This window comes from Leuresthes tenuis, unplaced genomic scaffold (assembly GCF_036924035.1).
Source record: "Leuresthes tenuis unplaced genomic scaffold, fLeuTen1.0.hap1 SCAF_12, whole genome shotgun sequence".
Classification (NCBI taxonomy): Eukaryota; Metazoa; Chordata; class Actinopteri; order Atheriniformes; family Atherinopsidae; genus Leuresthes; species Leuresthes tenuis.
In genome coordinates, this window is record NW_027325366.1 from 20,865,072 (window position 1) to 20,886,014 (window position 20,943).

The 20,943-nt window shown below is 41.7% G+C and overlaps 4 protein-coding genes across 4 annotated transcripts; all 4 read right to left on the reverse strand.

The window, feature by feature from the left end:
• Positions 1–1,701: 1,701 nt before the first annotated feature.
• On the reverse strand, positions 1,702–3,165 carry hoxd9a (homeobox D9a). Its single transcript, XM_072397676.1, has 2 exons — positions 2,586–3,165; positions 1,702–2,114 (listed from the first exon to the last, which is right to left on the reverse strand). The coding sequence occupies exons 1-2, from the start codon at positions 3,160–3,162 to the stop codon at positions 1,870–1,872; spliced, it is 822 nt and encodes a 273-aa protein (XP_072253777.1). The 5' UTR covers positions 3,163–3,165; the 3' UTR covers positions 1,702–1,869.
• Positions 3,166–5,163: 1,998 nt separating this feature from the next.
• On the reverse strand, positions 5,164–7,150 carry hoxd10a (homeobox D10a). Its single transcript, XM_072397677.1, has 2 exons — positions 6,409–7,150; positions 5,164–5,654 (listed from the first exon to the last, which is right to left on the reverse strand). Exons 1-2 carry the CDS (start codon positions 7,148–7,150, stop codon positions 5,380–5,382), a joined length of 1,017 nt encoding a protein of 338 aa, XP_072253778.1. The 3' UTR covers positions 5,164–5,379.
• A 3,847-nt stretch (positions 7,151–10,997) lies between these two features.
• Positions 10,998–12,752, reverse strand: hoxd11a (homeobox D11a). The gene is given in 3 exon segments (XM_072397678.1): positions 10,998–11,269; positions 11,946–12,575; positions 12,578–12,752. Coding segments are annotated over 3 exon segments (1,041 nt in total). The 3' UTR covers positions 10,998–11,033.
• A 4,639-nt stretch (positions 12,753–17,391) lies between these two features.
• On the reverse strand, positions 17,392–18,744 carry hoxd12a (homeobox D12a). Its single transcript, XM_072397679.1, has 2 exons — positions 18,116–18,744; positions 17,392–17,630 (listed from the first exon to the last, which is right to left on the reverse strand). The coding sequence occupies exons 1-2, from the start codon at positions 18,663–18,665 to the stop codon at positions 17,392–17,394; spliced, it is 789 nt and encodes a 262-aa protein (XP_072253780.1). The 5' UTR covers positions 18,666–18,744.
• Positions 18,745–20,943: the final 2,199 nt, after the last annotated feature.

Here is a 20,943-nt window from a genome sequence, read left to right on the forward strand (position 1 = left end):
ATCGAGCCATTAGTGTTTTTACGATCCAGAAGAATACAGCCACACAAATAAGTTTCTTGTTTGTGGAGTAAAAATGGTCTGTCACTATCTAGATATAGTATAGATAAGGATGGCGTTCGAAGGGCAAATGTAATTTCTGAAAGCTGAATTGAGTTGCCTCTGTTATTGTTTTCCTTGCGGGAAATTAGAAGCTGAGGCTGCTGTTGGCTGCAGTGACCCTTCTTTCCTAAAGACTAAAATTGGCTGCTCCTTTGTGCAAATGTATGATATACTGCTGAAATATGGGGGCGTGGAAGTTAGTCAAGAGACTTCAAAATCAGTAGCTGTGCTGCAACAGGCAGCTGAGGGGATTTTAACTCTGCAGCTTTTGAAATGAGCGGGCCTCTTTAGCAGACACGTTTAGCATTTAAATAATCCAACACATGGAGGAGGCCATGGTAAGGTTCATGTGTCGTCTCCTTGTTCCTGTGAATAGGTTGCGTTGACTGGCACCAGCGGGGCAACATCGCCCTCTAGCGCCAGCAGTGCCTCTGCGGTGCTCCAGTAAAAGGGAACCGATTGTATGGAGCTGCATCTTGCAGGCTTGTCTTTTTGAGTTTTAGCTGATTTGTGGCACGGGAAATGTCAAATTCAAAAGCAGAAAGAAGAAATGAAAAAGAAAGTAAAATCGTGCAAAACTAGGACAAACGTGGCGTGGCTCAACGTCTCGAAAATTCACCTCAAATAAAAGCTGCATCACATATCAAAGTTAAGGTTTTTTTTTAACCCGTCGGTGGGAAATGCATTTGATGAATAAACGTGACCATTAAGCTGGGGTGATTTCCTCTGAAACAATCCATCGACCAGACACCCTGTGGAAAAAGTGTCTACATTCTGTTTGTCAGCAATAGACGCAAACGCACAAGGGGAGGAGGTTTTCAAAAGGGGTTGTAATTAGTGGCCAAGCCCATAAACTAATTTAGGCCAGACGTCTAGTCATTTCTATAGCTTTATTGGACCACGTTTCTTCCTGCTTTAAAGTAATTGCCAGTGCAAGTTGGACAATAAATTGGAAATCCGTCGCAACACCTCTCCCAATCATAAACACTTTAGTACTTGTAATTCTGCGTTTCGAATATTCTCTTTAAAATTAAAATAAAACGATCTGAGATTAAATAACGATTTGGGTATTATTGTGCTGCAGCCTGCCAACCTTTGTTTAAAAAGTAAACGCCACAGGGGATATTTTCAGGTAGTAAAATAATAATAACAATCTAATCCCTTATATGAAAAATAAAACACCGATATGCCAGAAACACACTGATGTGTTTAATAATATGTTAATAAATGGAGAAAAAGTCTTAATACATTCATTGATATTTGGGATCAAATGGGAATTAAGTTTTTCCCAAACATAGCACCCTCTCAGTTTGGTCTAAAAGAAGCTAAAACACATGCCATTTTCTTTTTTTTCTGTCACATCTGATGGGCAAATATTTCCAAAACAGCTTGTGAAACTTGTTAATTCGCGCGTACTGACAGATAGAGGCTACAATACAGCACCCGCTCTGGGAAAAAAAAGAAAAAAAGTTTTATTCCAAATTCTTAAAGACTATAAAAGGAAGACGCGTTGGTGCGTGTGCTGCATAGACGTCCCAGTCTGCTGTTTGAAATAGCACCCCAAAAAAAAGAGATTTTTTTTTTCACAGACACTGTCTGCATTCTACCAAGACAAATCCCTCCATGTGTGACACATATGTGGCCAACAACACGATTATAAGACATCTAAAAAGTAAAATGGCTCTATACGGGAAACTCAAAATAAGTGAGATTGTTCAGATGGCTTCCTTAATGGTACAAACATGAAAATGTGTAAAAATGCCCGCGAACTTATAGCTGATCCTTGCTGCTTCGTTCTCTGTTCATCTTCTTCATTTTCATCCTCCTGTTCTGGAACCAGATCTTCACTTGTCTCTCCGTCAAACTGAGTATGCGGGCGACCTCATAGCGCCGGTCTCTTGTCAAATACATGTTGTAGAGGAACTCTTTCTCCAGCTCTAAAGTCTGATATTTTGTGTAGGGACACCGCTTCTTTCTCGTTGAGCGCGCGTGGATCCAGTTTGCTGCAGGGTTGTCTGGAAAGCAGGAGTAAAGGCACCATGAAGTCATAAGAATGTGTAACATAATTGTAAACTCCAGTGACTTTATTGAATGAGTCCCAAATCATGGGGTTCGGGGACCCACGAGGGGTCAGTACACTGGTGTGATTCCAGTTAATCAATGCAAAATTAGCAATTAGTTATTTTGCCAAATCGGGGCGTTTGGACTCCCTATCGACACAGAAAAATAAATCAATCTGAAATCTATAGCTTCCTCGTGTAGAATCCTATCGAAATAGAACAGTGCATGCTACTACTTCGTGTGTCTTGTGACATGAAAAACATTAGAATCCCTGCAATAACCTTTGTAGGGCGGGTTTTTTCCCCTTTCGTAATCCCGGTATAGTTCGAGACACTTTTATAGGTTAGTAAAACCTCCAGTTTTACACACCCAGCTCATACAGTTCTCAGGGTTGTAAATCAGCACCGGCTATTTCGTTTACTTACTTGGGTCAAGTTGTTGTTGCTTCTCGTCTTTGGGCTCGCTGTGAGTCGAAATCTCGCTTCCACTGTGCTCCTTGGTCGCCTTTTCTGGACACTCCGATCCTCCACACGCGAAATCGCCGGAGAGCGGTCGAGCCTCTGGCTCCAACGCGTCGCACTCCACGGCTTTAGCGGGCAAGACCTCCGGCTTCGTCGCGTACGGCCGGCTGTTGGTGGGGTGGAACCCGGCGAAGGAAACATGGTTTGAGATGGGCTCCATCCAAGAGCGGACGCCGACATATCTGCCATCCGATGCGGGCAGATGGGACTGGTGGTGGTGGTGATGGTGAACGTACGGGTGATATATCCCCTGAGGATGAACGGAGGACCAGGACGATGAGAAAACGGCGGACTTGGGTGCGAAATTACACGAGGAAAAGTCTGCGTTGTCCCCAGCACCTGACGGCCTCGGGGTCATCGCGTGTGGAGCCTGAATAAAACGAGCACCGTACACATCCTCCGGCTCCTGACCCATAACAGCGTCCACATAGCAGTTACTAAGAGTGCCACTGGAAGACATTTTTGATCTCTTCCCACTCATATAATACGGGATGCACTGTTAGGGGAAGCTTTCCTCTATGAACAATCATAGTATTTTTGCTGGCTGCATCTACAGGGATTGGTTACATGGATCACGTGGTCATATTTACCAATACAGCCAGTGAATCAATCCTGCCCTTGCTCTCCCATTTTTCGTCAGGTTTATCTAGCTTTTCATTATAGAAATAATAAAAAGCCCCACTTGACGTGAGTACGAACGGGGAAACAAATATAGATATAAAAATCTTTTTTTTTTCTTTTGCCTCCTCTGTGTCGCCCGAGCGACAAGAACATACCTGCATTTCAGGGAAAGGGATCAAACTCTTCCCTTGCACACAGTCCTGACACACCAACACGGACTCCATGCATCTTAATGCCTGAGAAAACTCTTATAAGATCGTCCTGATACCCTCAATGCTAGTAAAATGGTTTATAGACTTACAGAGTCCTCGTAAAAGAGATGTAATAACATGTTGTAAAGTAGCAGACGCCATTTCCGTTCACAATGCGGTGTATGCATTGTTAATATTTGGCAAGGAAACATATATTATGGGTTGGTTTAATTTTCTAAGTTGAGGCGGAAACGGCAGTTGTGAAATTATTGTATTCATTCAAAGGAGAGCAATAATGTATCAATAAATGTTTTATGAGGTGCGTGCGTGATTATACATGCCGTCAATAAAAAAAATAAGAGCGGAGGAATCCATCTGTGTATTGCTATCTGAAATGTGTCACTTAAAAGTAATAGACTATACATTTGGCCTATTGTTTTTTTTTTTCTTTTTGTTAAGTTTGGTAGATTTTTTTTTTTAATTTTTCGTGAGGATGACATGAAGCAGAACGTGTGGAGACCTCAGAAAGGGAAAAAAAAGTTTCATGGGAGCCATGTTATTAGTTAGGGAAATGTGCGACACTATCAGCAGTTGGGTTACAAAACCTACCCGCAAATCATGTTTTCTTTTGGGTTTATTTTTAAGTGTTTTCTGACAACATGTGGAGTTTTTTTCCTGCACAAATAAGAAAGGGCTGCGCCGCGCGGAAGGAAGGAAGAGCTGTCGCCCCCCCTGTGAATTTGTGCTTGGACATAACCCCCGTCTTATGTTCTTTATGGAGTATTACTTAAGTTATAAACAGCCCTCGGCATCAAAGCAATACAATTTATTTTATTACACAACACCCCTCTGCTGAACTCTTTCCATACACAGAAAAAGACAATAACGAGGGATTGACAGGGGGGGGGAAAGACGGCTTTTTTCCCTCATATTTAGACATCTCGGTCAAGTTTTTTTTGCTCCAGCCTCCCAATCAAATATGCTTTTGTGGACGTTTTCTTTGAAAGTGGCTCTACGTGCACAGTTCATGTTCATCAGAGCCAATACAATACATTTGAAATCGTACCTTTCACCCATTCTTTTAATAATAAAACTGAGTTGCACCATCACAAACACAGATTTCAGTAGAAGTTTTCAACTCGTCTTTTGGCGTAAATATAACGCAACTACATCAGATTATTTTTTGCTTTGGGCTCACCGTAAGATGAAGCTGAGACGAAACGAATTTCTAAAGCCACGGAAGGGACGCTTTTGGGGATTATGTTGCCGCTCTCACAGAGAAGTGCAGCAAACTCTGATCCAACAAAAATATCTTGCTTTTCCCCTCGTTCTCGTGAGCATTCTAAGCAAAAACTGTGCCTGCTGCACTGGAAATCAACTGCTCACACTAATGAATGTGATCAGTACAGAAACAGGGGCTTTGACAGCAGGAATACATATTAAACAAAAATTATTTGACAATAAATTTTATTCCAAGATATACATGCCACATACATGCAATAGATCCACAGCTTAACATTGTTTTTTTCCACCACAGAGGCCCACAGAAACATCTTACCGATGAGAAAATGGCTTGCACAAACTGCAAAAAAACAAATGCTGCACTAAACACAATAAATGTGCTCTCATGACTGCGATATAGTAACCCTTCTCCGCGGCTCGTCATCTCTATCTAATAAGATGTCTTTTGGAAGAGAGGAGAAAATGCTTCGCCAATAATTTAAGACCAATAAGTGTTACCCTGTGATAAAATGGAACAAATACACGACGCCACACAGCTTAAAATGGGCATATACATAGTCACAGTTTCGTTGAAAGTTAAGATAAACGTCCAAATGCCACTGAAGCATACAAAATGAAGACAGCTGACCACAGACACGTGTAGCTCACGAAAAGGTGAGATTTGAGGTCAGTTCTCGGATGCGGTTTTCTCTGTTCATTTTCTTCAGTTTCATCCTGCGGTTCTGAAACCAGATCTTGACCTGCCTGTCGGTCAGGTTGACGCTCCTGCTGATCTCTAGGCGGCGCTCCCGGGTCAGGTACATATTAAACAGAAACTCCTTCTCCAACTCCAAGGTCTGGTGCTTTGTGTAGGGGCACCGTTTCTTTCTCCCACTTTTCGCCGTGAGCCAGCTGTTTGGTAACGTGTCGCTCTTGCAGTCTGCAAAGAGTCAAAGCAGAGACACACACACAAGAATGTTTTAGCGACGCGCTGAGCTTCCTCCCCAGCACGGAACCTCGTGTCGTGTGCTGCTTTTGGATTTCACCTCTGGGAAATAACACACAATGCAAATGCTTTCACTGAACACAAACAAAGCAGGGGATGGGGGTTATCAGCCAGGTGCATGGCGTTACCAATAAAACCAAACAAATATTCAACTCAGAGTCTCAGATGACAGAGCCACACGCGAGGAATTGAATTTTCACAGCTTGAAAATGTAAGAAAAATCTATTAAACTTAAACGAACTTCAAATGACTCGATGCATCACAGTTAATCAAATTGTTCAAACGTTGTCTAAATTTCATTTCAATGGCTGTGACTGTGGGATTTGCAAGACAATATAATTAGTGCGTATTCTGCACCGTGTGCACCGTTATTAAATGAAACCCAGTGACTGGATTTTCCAATACAGATGACAAAGTGATGGCAGCGTATTAGCTTTTAGTTCCTGAGAGCTGTGCACTAAAGAGTCTGAAGACAATTAGCATGTGCTTTAAATGTAGCAAAATATCTGGATGGGGGCTTCATGCTGCATGGTAAAAGCATTCTGTTGCCCATTACTGCAACCTGAGAAAGACTATCATTAAACATTACGACTTTAGGGGTTGTTTGTGTTTTACACTTGGTTTTATGATGCTGGAGCCTTCTCAGCCCAGCGCCACAAGATAAAAGCTTTCATTGTTGCCAACCCACCTTTCCCTTCCTTCTGCTGCAGCTCAGGGCTGGACACAGGAGCTTCCACTGAGCAGGTTTTCTCCACCGAACTGGACTCTGGATCCGGGCTTTCTGCTGGGGCTGGCGTTCTCGTGGTGTCGGGGTTCTGTCTGATGTCCTGAGTTTTCTTTTCCGCCTCAGCAAAATTAGAAGAGGAGGGCTGCGGTTTCGGGGTGACCCGGCTGAGCTGCATGAGGGTCGGGTTTGGGCTCGCCGGTTCATGGCAGTAGTTCTCCGGATGCTTCCCATTCGCATAAGTTTGGCTTAGTCTGAAATAGCCCGGGACCGGGATCTCGGGACCATCCACAGGGCAAGGTTCAGCGATAACGTTAGAATATGCGGGGACCTCTGGCGAGCTGACTTTTTGCACTCTCTTATCGGAGTACATGCAGCAGTTACTCTCTTCCTTTATGCTCTGTGAAAATGTACAGTTTGACATCTGACTGGGCGGCTCTATTCTGCAGGGTCTACTCGGATCAGTCCAATTATCTATTTGAGGTATGTACGAGTGGACATTCATGCCCGTATTTTGGTGGTTGACCTCCCCTCTTTTGCCGAAAGACGGCAGGAGTCCACAGGTTTGCATTCCGTAGGTTCCCATTTCTGAGCCAGACGGCATGTACATGTTGCTGTTGGAGTAAAAGCTGTCCGTCCTGCAGGCACCAATTAAAGAGTCCACTAAAAATGGGTTTGCCGCAGGAGAGCTACTGGGAAAGGACATTTTTGGGGTTAAGTTCTTAAGAGGAGAGAGATGTCCTTTGTAAGCTGACATATCTAGGAAAAACAATCTGTAAGTCAGGATGCCTCCCGACCACATGACAAACCCACCAATGAGATTTGAAAATGGCCTTGAGACGCAGCCTCCTCTTGCTGCACGCGCTCACACTGCGGATGCAGACGTGGTCAACAGCGACACCTACAACACGGACTTGAAATTGGTTTTGCACGACTTCCAAGAGGCTGTTCAATGAGAGTGAAACTAACACGTTGAAAATAGAATTTGAATCACGGTAATTCGAGTTCGCCTTCATTTTGATCCTGATTAACAAGCGACTCTCTGTGAAGTGGCTTTAAGGCACAAAAACAAACAAACCTCAAAGCTTACAAATGTCTCTGAGGAAGACAGACTAAGGTAAAGCGTGTGTGTGTGTCTGTGTGTGTGTGTGTGTGTGGGGGGGGGGGGGGGGGGGGGGGTGCTATGCAGTCTACATGGCGCATAGGCGACAACTGCAGAGTATTAGAAAGAATGTAATCAGCTCCACCTATTTTGGTGATGTTTTTTTTTTCATATCAAGCCCTCATGTGTCCCGAAGCCTTTCAACGAAAGAACATGACGGGGTAGCAGTGTGTTTTAGTTCAAACTGAAGATAAAAGAATAATAAATAAAGATGAAAATGCACACTGTTTTCTGTTTGTTTTTTTAAATTTAATATAGGGTTGGGGTGGGGGGTGATGGTGGGTTCGTTTAATTTATCACCGACCTGCGGAATTTTAGCTGTTAAATATTGGTATGAATAAGCAGCACACCGTCCAAGAGACGCAACCAATGCATTCCCTGCAAGTTTTGAACTAAAGCATCCAGAGGTTAAAGAAATGGCCCACCTTCCCAGGGGAAAATGGCTGAGCTTTGCGCATAAATTGAAGTGCTTTGGTTTGAACTTTAGCGTACAACTGCCTCTCAGTGAACAAAGATATCCCTTTTGGGTATTTTCTTACTTCCATAAAGCTCAGTGTCTCTATTTCCATGTGCTTCGACTCAACGTTGAAAATAACCTGCTGGACGTGGCTGTAAGCACAGTCTGTTTCAGTCTGTAAGGAAAACTAATGCGTGCACGACTAAAAGCAGCGCTGCCTCAAGGAGGCAGAAATTACACCGCGAGAGCTGCCACTCACTCCACCGGTGCCCACAAAGAGGCGGATGCGAATAATAAAGGTGTAATGCTATACAACAAAGCGACAAAATCTGCAAATAATCACACAACGACATTTTATCGCATGTGTTTTTGTGCTCTTACATATTCATTTTTGCTCATGAGCAAACGCGTGCGGCGTAGCATCACACACTCAAATTATAGTGCGGTCCAGGAGTCCAAAATATGCTGCTGCATAGGAGGAGAAAATTGAAACGAGACCTCTGGAGATTCTTTTTTTTATTTTATCATTTTCTTTATTGACCAATGTATTTAATAATGACAACTTTGCAATGATAACATCATACTTTCAATATACTTTAAACGCAAAGCCTTTAATGGGGGCCTATCGTCAGGTAAAATCAACGATTCATACATACAAAATATACACAAGAGTCGGTGATGATTGAATAAAACGCATGAACTGATATAAGGAAAAAAAAGAAACTGTGAACAAATTATTATTGCTATCAGTTTAACAATGATAATGATCATAATAATAAAAATGACAATAATTTAAAACAAATTGCAGGAGCCTTTGCCAAATGATTAGAGTAGAACAGAAAACAACACAGATGTTTATTCGACGCAGATATTGTTGTTTCAATCCAAACAAAAAGCTGCAAACTGCAACATTACTTTCTCTTTTTCTGAGTACCTTTACCTGTCCTGTTTCAAAGCAAGCAGCCGCACGCGGACGGACGCTCATTTAGGCATTACAGTTCAACAGCCGCGGATCAGAATTACAAAAATTAAATACAAAGTGTTTGAGTCAGCAACAACAGCGCAAATTATTTCGAGTATCTCCAGAGAGCCAACCGAGGTGTCTATTATGTGGCCTTTAGTTAAGGAGAATTGTCTTAATGACAAATACAAGCAGCAGAACGGGATTTCTTTTGGTATCAGACATTTCTAACTGCATGGAGCGACCTGCAAATGTGATTATTTTTCTTTTTCTTTTTTAAAAACGTGACAGAGGAATTTGATTGATTTAGTTAAACCGTGGGAGAAAAATAACGTGCATTAATATTAGATTTTCTCTGCGTTTATTTTTATTTTCCCCCCCCACAAATGAATTTGTGTATGTTCCAAAAAAAAGAAAACGTTGACTTTGGATCATTTTGTTTGATAAAAGAAATAAAATAGAACAATTCTGAAGATATTCCATCAGAATTAGTGTCAATTAAAGGAAATAATTCAAATAGAATTTGAACAAACCCTGTGCTGAACAGATTATTCTTTCACTCGCTGCTCTCAATGTGAGTGGACTGCTAAACTGGCCCAACTCTCCATTTCCACTCAGCTGAAGTTGAGAGTCTGCCCCCATGTGGACGCACTGAGAATCGAGGCGAAGCACCTCTCACAGTTGGTGATGCAGTTTCACTGTAGGACAAGACGACGAGCCATCTGAACGCCTAATGAAACCTCAGTGCTCGTGTAGCCTTTTCAAGGGAAAATGCGTATAAATTCAATCTAACAAGAATGACATAAACATTCCACAAAAACATATTACTCTCCACACCCCATGTTTCTAACAAACTGCCTGTTAAATGTTGCCGCATGGGCCTGCAGCAAAGATAACGAGTGACTGCATCACGTGAATTATCATTAAAGCGACTGGGTGTGTGGGATAATGCGTTTATTTACCCAGCCTTCAACAGCATAAATAGGGGGTATTGTGGCGTTGAGATGAATTTTTTTTTTCTATCTCTCTGCAGAGACACTTTGGCTTCGCTGCATCCTGGAGTTGCACGTGGAATCGTTTCACCTGCAGTATTAGACAGAAACGCGCATTCTACAACTCTTTCGAGCAGATTCTAAGACGCGCTCTTAGAGACACATAAAGCCATTCTTTTTAGGACTACGAAAGGAGACAAACTTGGAAAATTACTTATCCTTCCAGATGGCGCTCCGTATTAGATTACGTCCACCGTTTTCCAGTCAGCGCTGGTAACGTTACAAGGGCCTCAAGATGGCAAAGTGAGCTAAACATGAACGGAATGCTCAGAAATCTCTTGATTTGTTCAAGAGCTTCTTGCCTGGAGTTAAACTACTAAAAGACAGGAAGGGGAATCGGTCCTCATGTGCTCTGGGGGGCTGGGACACAAAGTCCAATAGCCCCCTATTTAGACATTTACAGCTACTTTTATTATGCTGTCTAGACGGTTCAAGGTTTAGTAAACAATCCATCGTTTCAAAGAGAAGGAAACGACGGGACCATACAAGCCTTCGAGCGCCAAAAAATTCTGCACTTATCAATCTGCAGAACCCCCCCCTCCTCCTTCATATGTTGGGTTATTTTCGTGGAACTTCATGTGATCGGTTTCGTGACTATGATGCGTTTGTCCCGTCTACTTAAGTTCACACCACAGCGTACAGTAGCTACATGCGTCTTACAAACGTATACATACACAAAGAAATACGCAAATTTCACACGAATGTTTTCTAAAGCAGAGCTGGTAATTTGCTGAGATATTTGTTGGCAATTAAGCAAAGAAAGGTACGGGAAACGCATGAATTGTTGTATTTTTAAAAAAGAAATAACAAAAGTGGGCGGCTCGTGGCAGAATTTTGAAATCTAACATGGTACCTGTCTGAAAAGTAAACGTATCAAGAAGGCTTCCATCTTATTGTGTGTGCGTGTGTGTTTCTGAGATGGAGAGAAACAAACAAAGACTGAGGTGATGTCAAATATCAGAATAAAGGATTCCCGGTGAAATATTGTAGGCGGTCACGGTTCAGTTTTTTCTCTTTCATTCTTCTGTTCTGAAACCAAATCTTCACTTGGCGATCTGTCAGGTTTAACATCCTGGACAGCTGAAGCCGCTTCTCTTTGTTGATGTACACGTTGAAGAAAAACTCTCGTTCAAGTTCTCGGATTTGGTATTTGGAGTAAGGACACCTCTTCTTCCTGGACTTGGTTGATGAACCTGCGGGGGGGAAAAGAAAGAGGGAGAGAGAGAGAGAGAGAGAGAAAATAAATAAAAGGTAAAGAAAATAATCGTGAGAAAAATCCCTTTAAAAAACCCAGTCATATATATGTGATTATTTTAAAGTCAGCTCGAAGATGAATAATGTATTTACATCTGCCCCTGTCTCTTTGACACAAACACACACACACACACACACACACACACACACACCACACACCACACACACACACACACAAAATAAACAAAAGAGGTAGACCTATCTTCCATAAAACGACCTTATATAGCATGCGTATGTTGAAACCTGAAGACTATTGTACTATGATATTTTCCTTATTATTTCCTTTATATATTCAATATAGTATTGATGACTAAAATGTTTTTTTTTTTTAAAAAAGCATTTTCTTAAATACCCTATCGATACACAAATTAATGAAAAAGGCAAAAATCCAGCAACATTGCGTTGTTACTGGAGCACAAGGAAACCTTTAAGCACGGTCGCTTAACCGTTTCCCATTGTAAATACCTTTACAACCGTAAAGTAAATCTTATTGGGATATAAAAGCTTTTGCATGCGTATAAAGAGCCACATAACCCTGGAACGTCCCGGCGGTGGACACTGTGCAGTAAAATGAACCCCTTTTGACCAAAAACAAACAAGAAAATACTGACTTACTCTGCCGAGTGTTCTTGTCGCCGCAGTTGGATGATGAGTCCTCGTCGAGGCTTCCGGTCGGCTCAGCGTTTTGTTGGTCTAGCGTGGTTACAGCCTGGTTGTTACTGGCAGCATCACCGACAGCAGCAGAGTCTGTCTTTTGTTTGGGAAGCTCCGCGTTGGGCTTGTTGGAGTTAGGAGTGTCAAAAAACTGGTCGAAGCCCTGCGGAAGAACCCCATTTCGGCCACCGCCGGTGAAGAAATTGCACGGCGAACTCGCTCCTCCGTGGTGGCCGTACAAGGACTCATTTTTGAATATCACCTCTGCCCTGCTGCCCGAGGACTGAATCAAGTCCCGGTGCATTATCTCGTCCGTTGAGTAGTAAGACGCGTAATTGCCCCTGTAGTGCCATTTGGGATGGTCCAGTCCATAATCCCTGAAAGCGACTTCTCTAACAGGTTGAACTTGGGCTATGTTGGGAGAATAAGGGAAATTGATCTGACACGAAGAAGTCTGCGGTAAAAAGGAGGAGACTGATGTAAAATCTGGCGAGGAAACGTAATAAGTGCAACTCGGTAAAAACATATTTGACGCACAGCTGCGATCATCGTATTCCGTCATATCTCTTCTTCCCTTTTCCTCTTTGCAGCAGAGGAATGGAATTGGCAGCTCGACTGTGTTAAACTTTGTCCATCTATAGCACCGCGGGCGTGTGGAAAGACCCCGCCGCGGAGAAAAAATCGGAAACGTAGGCAGACCTGCAATACATCTTGATCGATTCTTGAGGTAATTGTGTCATGTGATCCTGCTAAGAAATCACCATACATCAATATCAGTCATTAAAAACTGTCCGGAGAAACTCATGTGAGCGCATACAAGAGACTCCATTGGCTCCCTGGCTGCAACGGGAACTCCTCTCCAGCCTTCTTTGCCCTAAAGCTCACGGAAAAAAAGAAAATTGTGAACCATCGCTGGAATATTTAATTGAAAGCTTTACAGCTATAGCAGCCTCGCAGGGTTACGATTGTGGCAACCACACCCGCTCCGTGCGTCAGTAAATATGAGCACTTTGGAGAAGACGTATTTGTTTGTAGCAACAGTTAGACATATTAGCTGACCCGCGCATCTAATGCAAAGCTCGACGAGAATGTCAGCAAGGTCACCGTGCCTGCGCATGCTGCAACATAAGCCTTCATAAGCACGTGTGATTTATCAAGTCGGTCTCATGCAAATAAATGACTGGCTTCACTGCACATAATCACCGGGCATCATTGTGATCAGTTCACTGTTAAACACACAAACAAATGTCAGAGTAAAATTGTTTAAGCTCATTGCAAGACTGAAGCCTCTCTTGGCCTGCAGCACGGTGCAAAAAACATCTTAGGTGCCACAAAAGAAACAACAAAAGATGTGAAAACAATAGTGCTGTAAAGGCTGAGTTACACACTCTGCTGCAAAGCGTGCAAACTAAGGCTTGCGTGCATCTACATCTACGTTTTGCGTCAAATGTAGAAAGATCTGTTTCTTCGTCGTTTGCCTTCACGTTAGATGGCGCTTAAGGAAAGGAAAGGAAAGGAAAAGGAAAAGGCCAAATAAAACAACCCACCGTGTATTTAAAAAACAACAACAGAGAAGTAGATTTCGGATTCCAGAAAATCACCAGTCATTTACAAACGTGACCCACCGATCTCTTTCAGCATTGCCAAGTCCAAAACAACTGGCTTTGACCGTCGGTGGTCTAGGTGATGTCCACCAGGCATTCACCAACAAACGTCTGCAGCCAAATCATTGTATTGCGCGAGGGCAGTCATGCCTGCAGCGCTTGCTTCCTCCTCGGTGGAGGATGTTAAAACACTGGGAAACGGATAGCTCATCACTCAAGCCTCGATCAATCTTTTTATTTGGCTGTGAGTATGTTTTTTTTGTTTGTTTGATTTTAAAAAATATATATATTTTTGTTCCACTCACACTAAAGAAAGAGCAATTATTTATTTTAAAGCAATCTATACCTTTTGCGTGGCTTCATCTGGAAAATAAATTAGTTTCAGTGGAAAAAAAACAGCTCTAATCTTAATTCCTGTGTCTAGTTTTTCTTTTTTTTTTAAATTAAATATTATAGATTGCATACCATCTCTCACACGTAAACTTTATCGTGCTGGAGGGTAAAAATCCAGCTCATTGGTCGGACTCTCAAGCTTCAACCCTCACAAAGCTTCACAATGAAAATCCGCAGGCAGTTATCCATGTGAAAGTGACAGATATTAGGTTAAAATCTGGACGTTTCCGAAGCAGCTACTTTAGATGCAGCAGAGGCAGAGGTTGTAAGATTTTAAAACATCGCTATCATTCAAGAAGGATGCGGGGAAATGTTGAGTATTGTTCAAGAATATACATTAACAGATATAAGGTGAGTAGTTCCTCGTCATTTCCTATGGAGCCTCTTTAGATTTGGCCTTTTACAGCATTCCTCTGCCATCGTTATTATTTCTGTCACCACCATCAGTTAAAAAAAAAAGTTTTGCACTTCCACACCTACATATTTTGGCTATATGACCAGCGCTTTTGGCTTTAACCTTGTGATATTTCTATTTGCAGTAAAAGGTTCCATCCAACGAGTTTGAGGTATGAGTTTTTCACATTTCACACATTTTTTTTTAAAGCTATACTGCGAACAAAAATCTTCAATTTAAATCAGACAAAGCTTCGACTGTCTTGTTGCTGGACCAGTTTTGTTCAGCGACGATTATCCTTTACACTACAAACGTGACAAGTAACCAGAGAGCGCTTCTTCAACATCGGTCATATATTCCTTTTAACAATATCAGAAGGGAAAATTATTTCTATATTCCCACGGATAAATATATTTGAGCTCAGATTGTGGGAAGTAGCAGTCTGCTAACTTGACCTTAACTTTGTTTTGGCACCCCCACTACCTTGAGCCGCCTGAGCTGCAGGCGCTGTCTGGCATTTAACCAACAGAGCAACAAAATACTACAACATTGGACTCTCAGAAAATCCATTGTAGGCGTCCAAAAAGTAAAACACTAGAGCAGTTGTATTTAAGCTTTGAGAAAAGGCATAAAGTTGAGATGGGGTACAAGATACGAGGCCCACAGCATTTGAGATTAGATATACAGTAAAAACCAATGGGCCATTGGAAATCTTGTAAGACTGCAGCATTGGAGATGACGAATTAAGCCCCAGTAACAAAACAGAAAACTATAAAAAGGCAAATTATAGCAGTTACAGACATGGGAGCCGTTCTCTCACCTTTCTTTACTAATTACAAGCTTTGAAACGTTACTCTGACGTCCATGACGTGACTGCAGTCTTTTTGAAACAAGAGCTGGCGTGTGTGATCGTGAAAAATCCTTAATATACCAACTCCTTCGTGTTATCTCCCACGCACTGCTCCGTTGGTAGTTGGATTTATTTTTTTCATTTATCCGCAAGTCTCCATTTTCTTGCGTAAACCACTGACTGACAGTCCAGTCTCAACCAAAAAGGTGTTAACATTTTCTTGTAAATGTAAATGACCCAGTTGGGTTTGCGCACACTACACCAAAAGCAGCTCTAATGTACACAGGGCGAACAGTTATGGGCAAGTGCGCATAGCATCGCAGAGATATTCAAGACGTGTATGACTTTTGAATTACACCCGACACATTTGGTCACAGCCAGAGGAACTTCCAGCTGTGGGTGAGGGCAGCTGCTGTGTTACGCACAGCGAGAAGGAATTACGCAGATAAAAATTAGAGCGATAGCAAAAACAGGGGTGTTTCATATAAAAGCGAATGGGGGATTTTGGTCCTAAGAGACGTTATTATAGTGTCTGCATAAAGCAACAGTTGCCCCAGTTGCATGTAGCGTGTTACAGTGAGGAGTTTATCTTCAGTTAAAACGCTCAGCACGCGTTAAACCCTCGTTTTAAATGGTTCTCTCACAGTGGACATTTGATAAGTAAACCATCCTTCCTTCTTCTTTATAATCGCCGCTGAATTTTGTTGAAAAGAGGAATGGATCGTTTTCACCTCGTAGTTTCAAGAAATATTTGTCCCGATCTACTGGTTAGGGACCGCAGGTTTGGTTGTGAACTTTGCAAGTGTAAAAACCTTTATAGGTTAAGTTTTCTCTCAGTTGAAAGTCTAGAGATAGCTATAAAACTTTCACGTAAAACACAATAACTGAACTTAATGTTGCGTCAAAGTCTTTATTTCTTTATCTTTATCTTTATTTAACAATGCATTCATCTTTAGTTTGCGTCCTTTACAAAACCACGAACAAGACGACGGATGGTCTTTTAATTCTTTTGCTTACAATAGCATGCTTTCGGAAATGATTTAATGAGTGGAATCCAAAGTGAGTTATTATTGCAATATGTTTAATAAAAACCGATCTACAGGTGACTGTGGTGCAACCATCTGAAGAATAACCGCAATGAAAACTCATGTTGTGTGGCAACACAGACGGCGAGTCATAACAATCACACATAATTCATAACACAAATCATGTAGTTTAAAGTCTCCATCAGAACGTTTCACATTGAGTCGTTTTGCTGGCTTTACATGTAAAACGCCTTTCGGAATTAAAAGACGCATCCAGCCGGTGTGCGGTCATGCAGAACATAAGCATCGCAAGAGGGCTTTTCTAAATGGATTTACAAGAACATGGGCGAATCAGACATTTAATTTCACAAAAGCATTTAGGAAGGGCATGCAAGCATAACATATTTTTGCAGGAGGGACTTTCGCTATCCGTAAACATGAACTTGACAGTTAAGTTCCCAGGCTACGTGAGCGGCACAAAAGACAAGTAAGACAAAGCCTGCGGATTCACATTCCAGTTAAAACAGGCCTCACATTTTGGTTTACATGGGGGGAAAAAAACTGGAGAGCAACCTTCATCCACTGCTGTTAGACTCTTTAATCTAAAGTGTCCTGCACTGTATACTAATCTGCGAGGCATTTTTTTTTCCTTTTTTCTTTTTCTAGCAAACATTTCTTAAATTTTCTGTGACAGCATAACACTTTGACCCAGATTTTATCGCGCGAGGCGAATCTTCACATCTGACCCAAAGCGCTCTTTTCATACTTATCTTTACCAAAGTGCTTTTGTTGCCTAAGCCAAACCGCAGACGGGAGCGTAGCTCAGACATCCGGTCTATGGTGTGACAATTGTGCGCTTTGTACTGCAGCAGTCCACCCCGGCCACCTTCAAGCGCCTGCGGTACGGTACATTAATGCTGCTCTCTTACAGTAAAAAAAAAAAAGCCTCTCAGCATAATTCAGATGGTTTTTTGTTTGTTTGTTTGTTTGTTTGTTTGTTTAAAACCCTTGCTACAAAGCAACGTGACTGAAAAAAACAATATAACAACACATTTCTGGGAGACACATTTCTGGACACATCTTGCTGCACTGGCAGTTCTGGTATCGATGCGCTGCTGGTCAGGATCAAGTCCAAAGGTCATCAGTACGCGGAGAAAGCTTGTTCGCGCATCATTAGCCGTTTCTTCTTCATCCTCCGGTTCTGAAACCATATCTTCACTTGCTGGTCGCTCAGGTCGAGTCTGTCTGAAAGTTCTTTGCGTTTCTGTCGGTTGATAAATTCATTCAGCAGAAATTCATTCTCAAGTTCAGCTAGCTGAGGCTTCGAGTAAGGCTTCCTCTTCCTTCTTGTTTTCACTTGGGACGAGCACCACGGGGCACCTGGCGGGGGAAGAGTAACAAGTTGTATACTTTAACACAGCTTTAGAAGAAGAAGAAAAAAAATAGGGCGTGAACTTTTATCTTACATCCCCGTAATGAAGTAGAAGTATAGGTGCACATACTTTTACTTTTGTAAAAATGGTAACAAGATATTTCTACATAGAATAGTCTAAGCAAGGACATATAGAATTGAAATAGAGATAATATGAAAAATGTTAAATTATTCCAGACACGTGAACTCTATAACACCAAACAACCACTTAGAAGGATTTCAGGTTGGGTAATTCCTATAACAGCACTTTTATAGGCCCAGTGATGTAATAAGAGGTCAGTGTTGTCATACAATAGAATAAAGCAACTATTAAGAAATACAGATGAAGTCCCACTTGTGTCATCATTATGTTTTTAACAACTGCAAACTGTGGAAATTACATAATACAATTGCAGAAATCATATAACGAGTCTGTTTTAAGAAAATACTTAACCCTGGCCAAAAGTCGTCCTGGAACACGCGTTACTTGATGATGTTTCAGGATGATTGTGCTCCTGTTTGGTTCTGTTTACATTTACAGGAGGTGCTGAATCCGGATCAAGTTGTGCCACAGACCCGTTGTCCAGTTCCGAGTAGCCACGGACCCCGTGTTCCGAGACGTAAACTTCTTCTTGCCTGCCAGACTCCGCTGTCTTGTGGCTCGTGTTTTGGAAGCATCGAGCAGCAGATTCCTCCAAATGCGTCTTGGCGTGGCCGCCGGAGGAGTTGGCATTTACAGAAACCGAGTTGGACAGAAACGGAGGACAGTAGCCACCAAATGCGCGGCCGTGTGTCGGTGGTGCTGATGGTCCAGATACGCACGAACTTGAGGAAGTCCACGGGAGGGTGCACACGTCTCTTCTGTTATATGGAAGCTGATGCAGCCCGGGTATGTGTGCTCCATTGCCGCGCAAGTTAGAGAAATACAGCGACTCTGGGGGAGCAAAATTCAACAGAGACCCAACATAGCCAGGATTTAAAGGATTCCGCTCACACATTTCCATGGAGCTTTCCTCAAACGCTTCTTCCAAGCCTTTTAGCAACTCCTGAAGAATAAAGGGAAGGTAATTGTTGATTTGTTAATACACGGTCACGTGATATGCAAAATATGTTGTCCGCCCCACCCTTGCTTCCAATACTGCAAAGCAAAAATACTCCATGAGGTAATATTTTGGTATTAGACGGCTGGAGGTGAAATTAGCGCGACCAACTGTTTATGTTCCACAGCTGTAACGATGAGAAATATGTAAAGGTGTTTGACACGGTTTTGTAATAAGTTATTACCTGAGCTCACGGATTTTATTTTAGAAAACTACCACTTTAGCTACCGCGTGATCAAGGTGACTCTGTGGACTGACCAAAGGCTAAAAGCAGGGCCCTGAATGCAACACAAGAGAGCCGGGGGGAAACAGTCATGGCAACATTACAAATTTAATCAAATACTTTCAGTGCACCAAAAATAGTTTTGATACGAGGTTATGATATATATATGTATATATATATATATATATATATATATATATATATATATATATGTGTATATATATATATATATATATATATATATGTGTATATATATATATATATATATATGAATTCCCTATTTTTATATATACAGGCAACACAATACAATATCAGCCACTCACAGAAAAGATTCAGAGCAGCACATATGTATCATTAGTACTATAAAGCTCTGTAGCTGCTGCTTCCACTAGTCACTAGACTCAAATTTAGTCTTTATTTATTACATTGGAAAAAGGAAACACTGAAATAGCAAAACTGTAATGAAATATCTGTAATGAATCTGCATAGCTTCCGTATAGATTTGAGACAGATTTGTGTCCTCGCCTATATGAATCTGTTCATGTTCCTTTCATGTTTTCACTCAAAGACCACCATGATAACTTGATCAAAACTATAAACAAGCAGCCTTGACCCAGTTTAAAAGTGTATCAACCGCAGGCTCTGTGTGGACCTAATCTCTGTAAATTTAACTTGAACCTGCTGCGTCAGTCTCAGATGATATTGTGAGATGAAACTTTGATGTTTTCCGGAGCGCAGACTGGAAACCATTACAACCGTCATCTGTCCATAAATGCCTCTGCAGGGCACTACTGTACAAAGAAAGCGCATAACGCGACAGATTTCCCACAGAGAGACTATAATGGTGGTTGTGTTGTTCAATCGTCACCTTGCTCCTGTAATGCCCCCATCATTTCTTTGAAGACGCCAAAGCAGATGGACTGTTTTCTCTGGCATTATTTGACATTTCCCTGCAGTTCAAGCGGAACTATTTTTGTTTTTGCGCTGCATAAATAATCCGAGCGCTGCGTTTCTTTTTCATTTTCAGTAATCTTAAACCTAACCGAGAACTTCAGACACTAAAGTTGGTCTGTAGCACAAATCCTCACAGATTAAAAGCTTCCTCTGTAATGCTTGCTCGAGGTCACGCAGGCTTCCGTATCTAATTCAAGGAGAAGGCCCAGAGATGTTTGGCAGAACCCCGAGATGGTAAAGATAAAAAACCAGAAGTGCTTTCCTAAACACTGAAATGTTTTTTTTTTCGTTTCAATCCTTATGACATTAACACATTAGGTGGCAGTACATGTTTGCATCCAGCCCTCATTCTGCCATGCCATCAGTGCTCTTTGACGACCATTCTCGTTCAGTCAACCGCACAATTTCTTTCTAAATATCGAGATTCAAATGTGCTGTCCTGCTCATATTTTTGACGTAACTGGATTATAAGATAATATATGAAACAAAAACGAGCCGAAGACAACCTAAAGGCACGTGTCTCATAAAAGTTTGTTTAAGTAAGTTAGATATCTTCCCAAAACAACAATTTAATCACACTTCATACCGTGAAGACGAGAAAAGGATCCAACGTAGAATTGTACGTGGCAGCAGTTACTGAGCAGTCTCGGTTTGATAAATTAAGACTTTTGCAGGTCAATTGAAATCAGATGAATCCAAAGAGTGATACCTCATGAAGAAAAAATGTGGTCGTCTTTTTAGTTATTAATTTGTTCTGTTCTTTGGTTGCTTTGATGAAAAGCTGCTTTTACGTTTTTGAGCCTTCAGGCTGTCGGGAGGTTTATGTGGGTATGATGTGTTCTCTGTGTTTGCCAACGGCAGAGACGTTAAGACAAAAACAATTTAAGGAAAGAGGAAACGAGAAAGAACAAAATAGTAAAAGAAATAGATGAGAACTCACATAAAAATACATGAATACAATGGCTCTGTATTAGTTAAAAAAAATAAAAGTCACTGGTTCCCGGG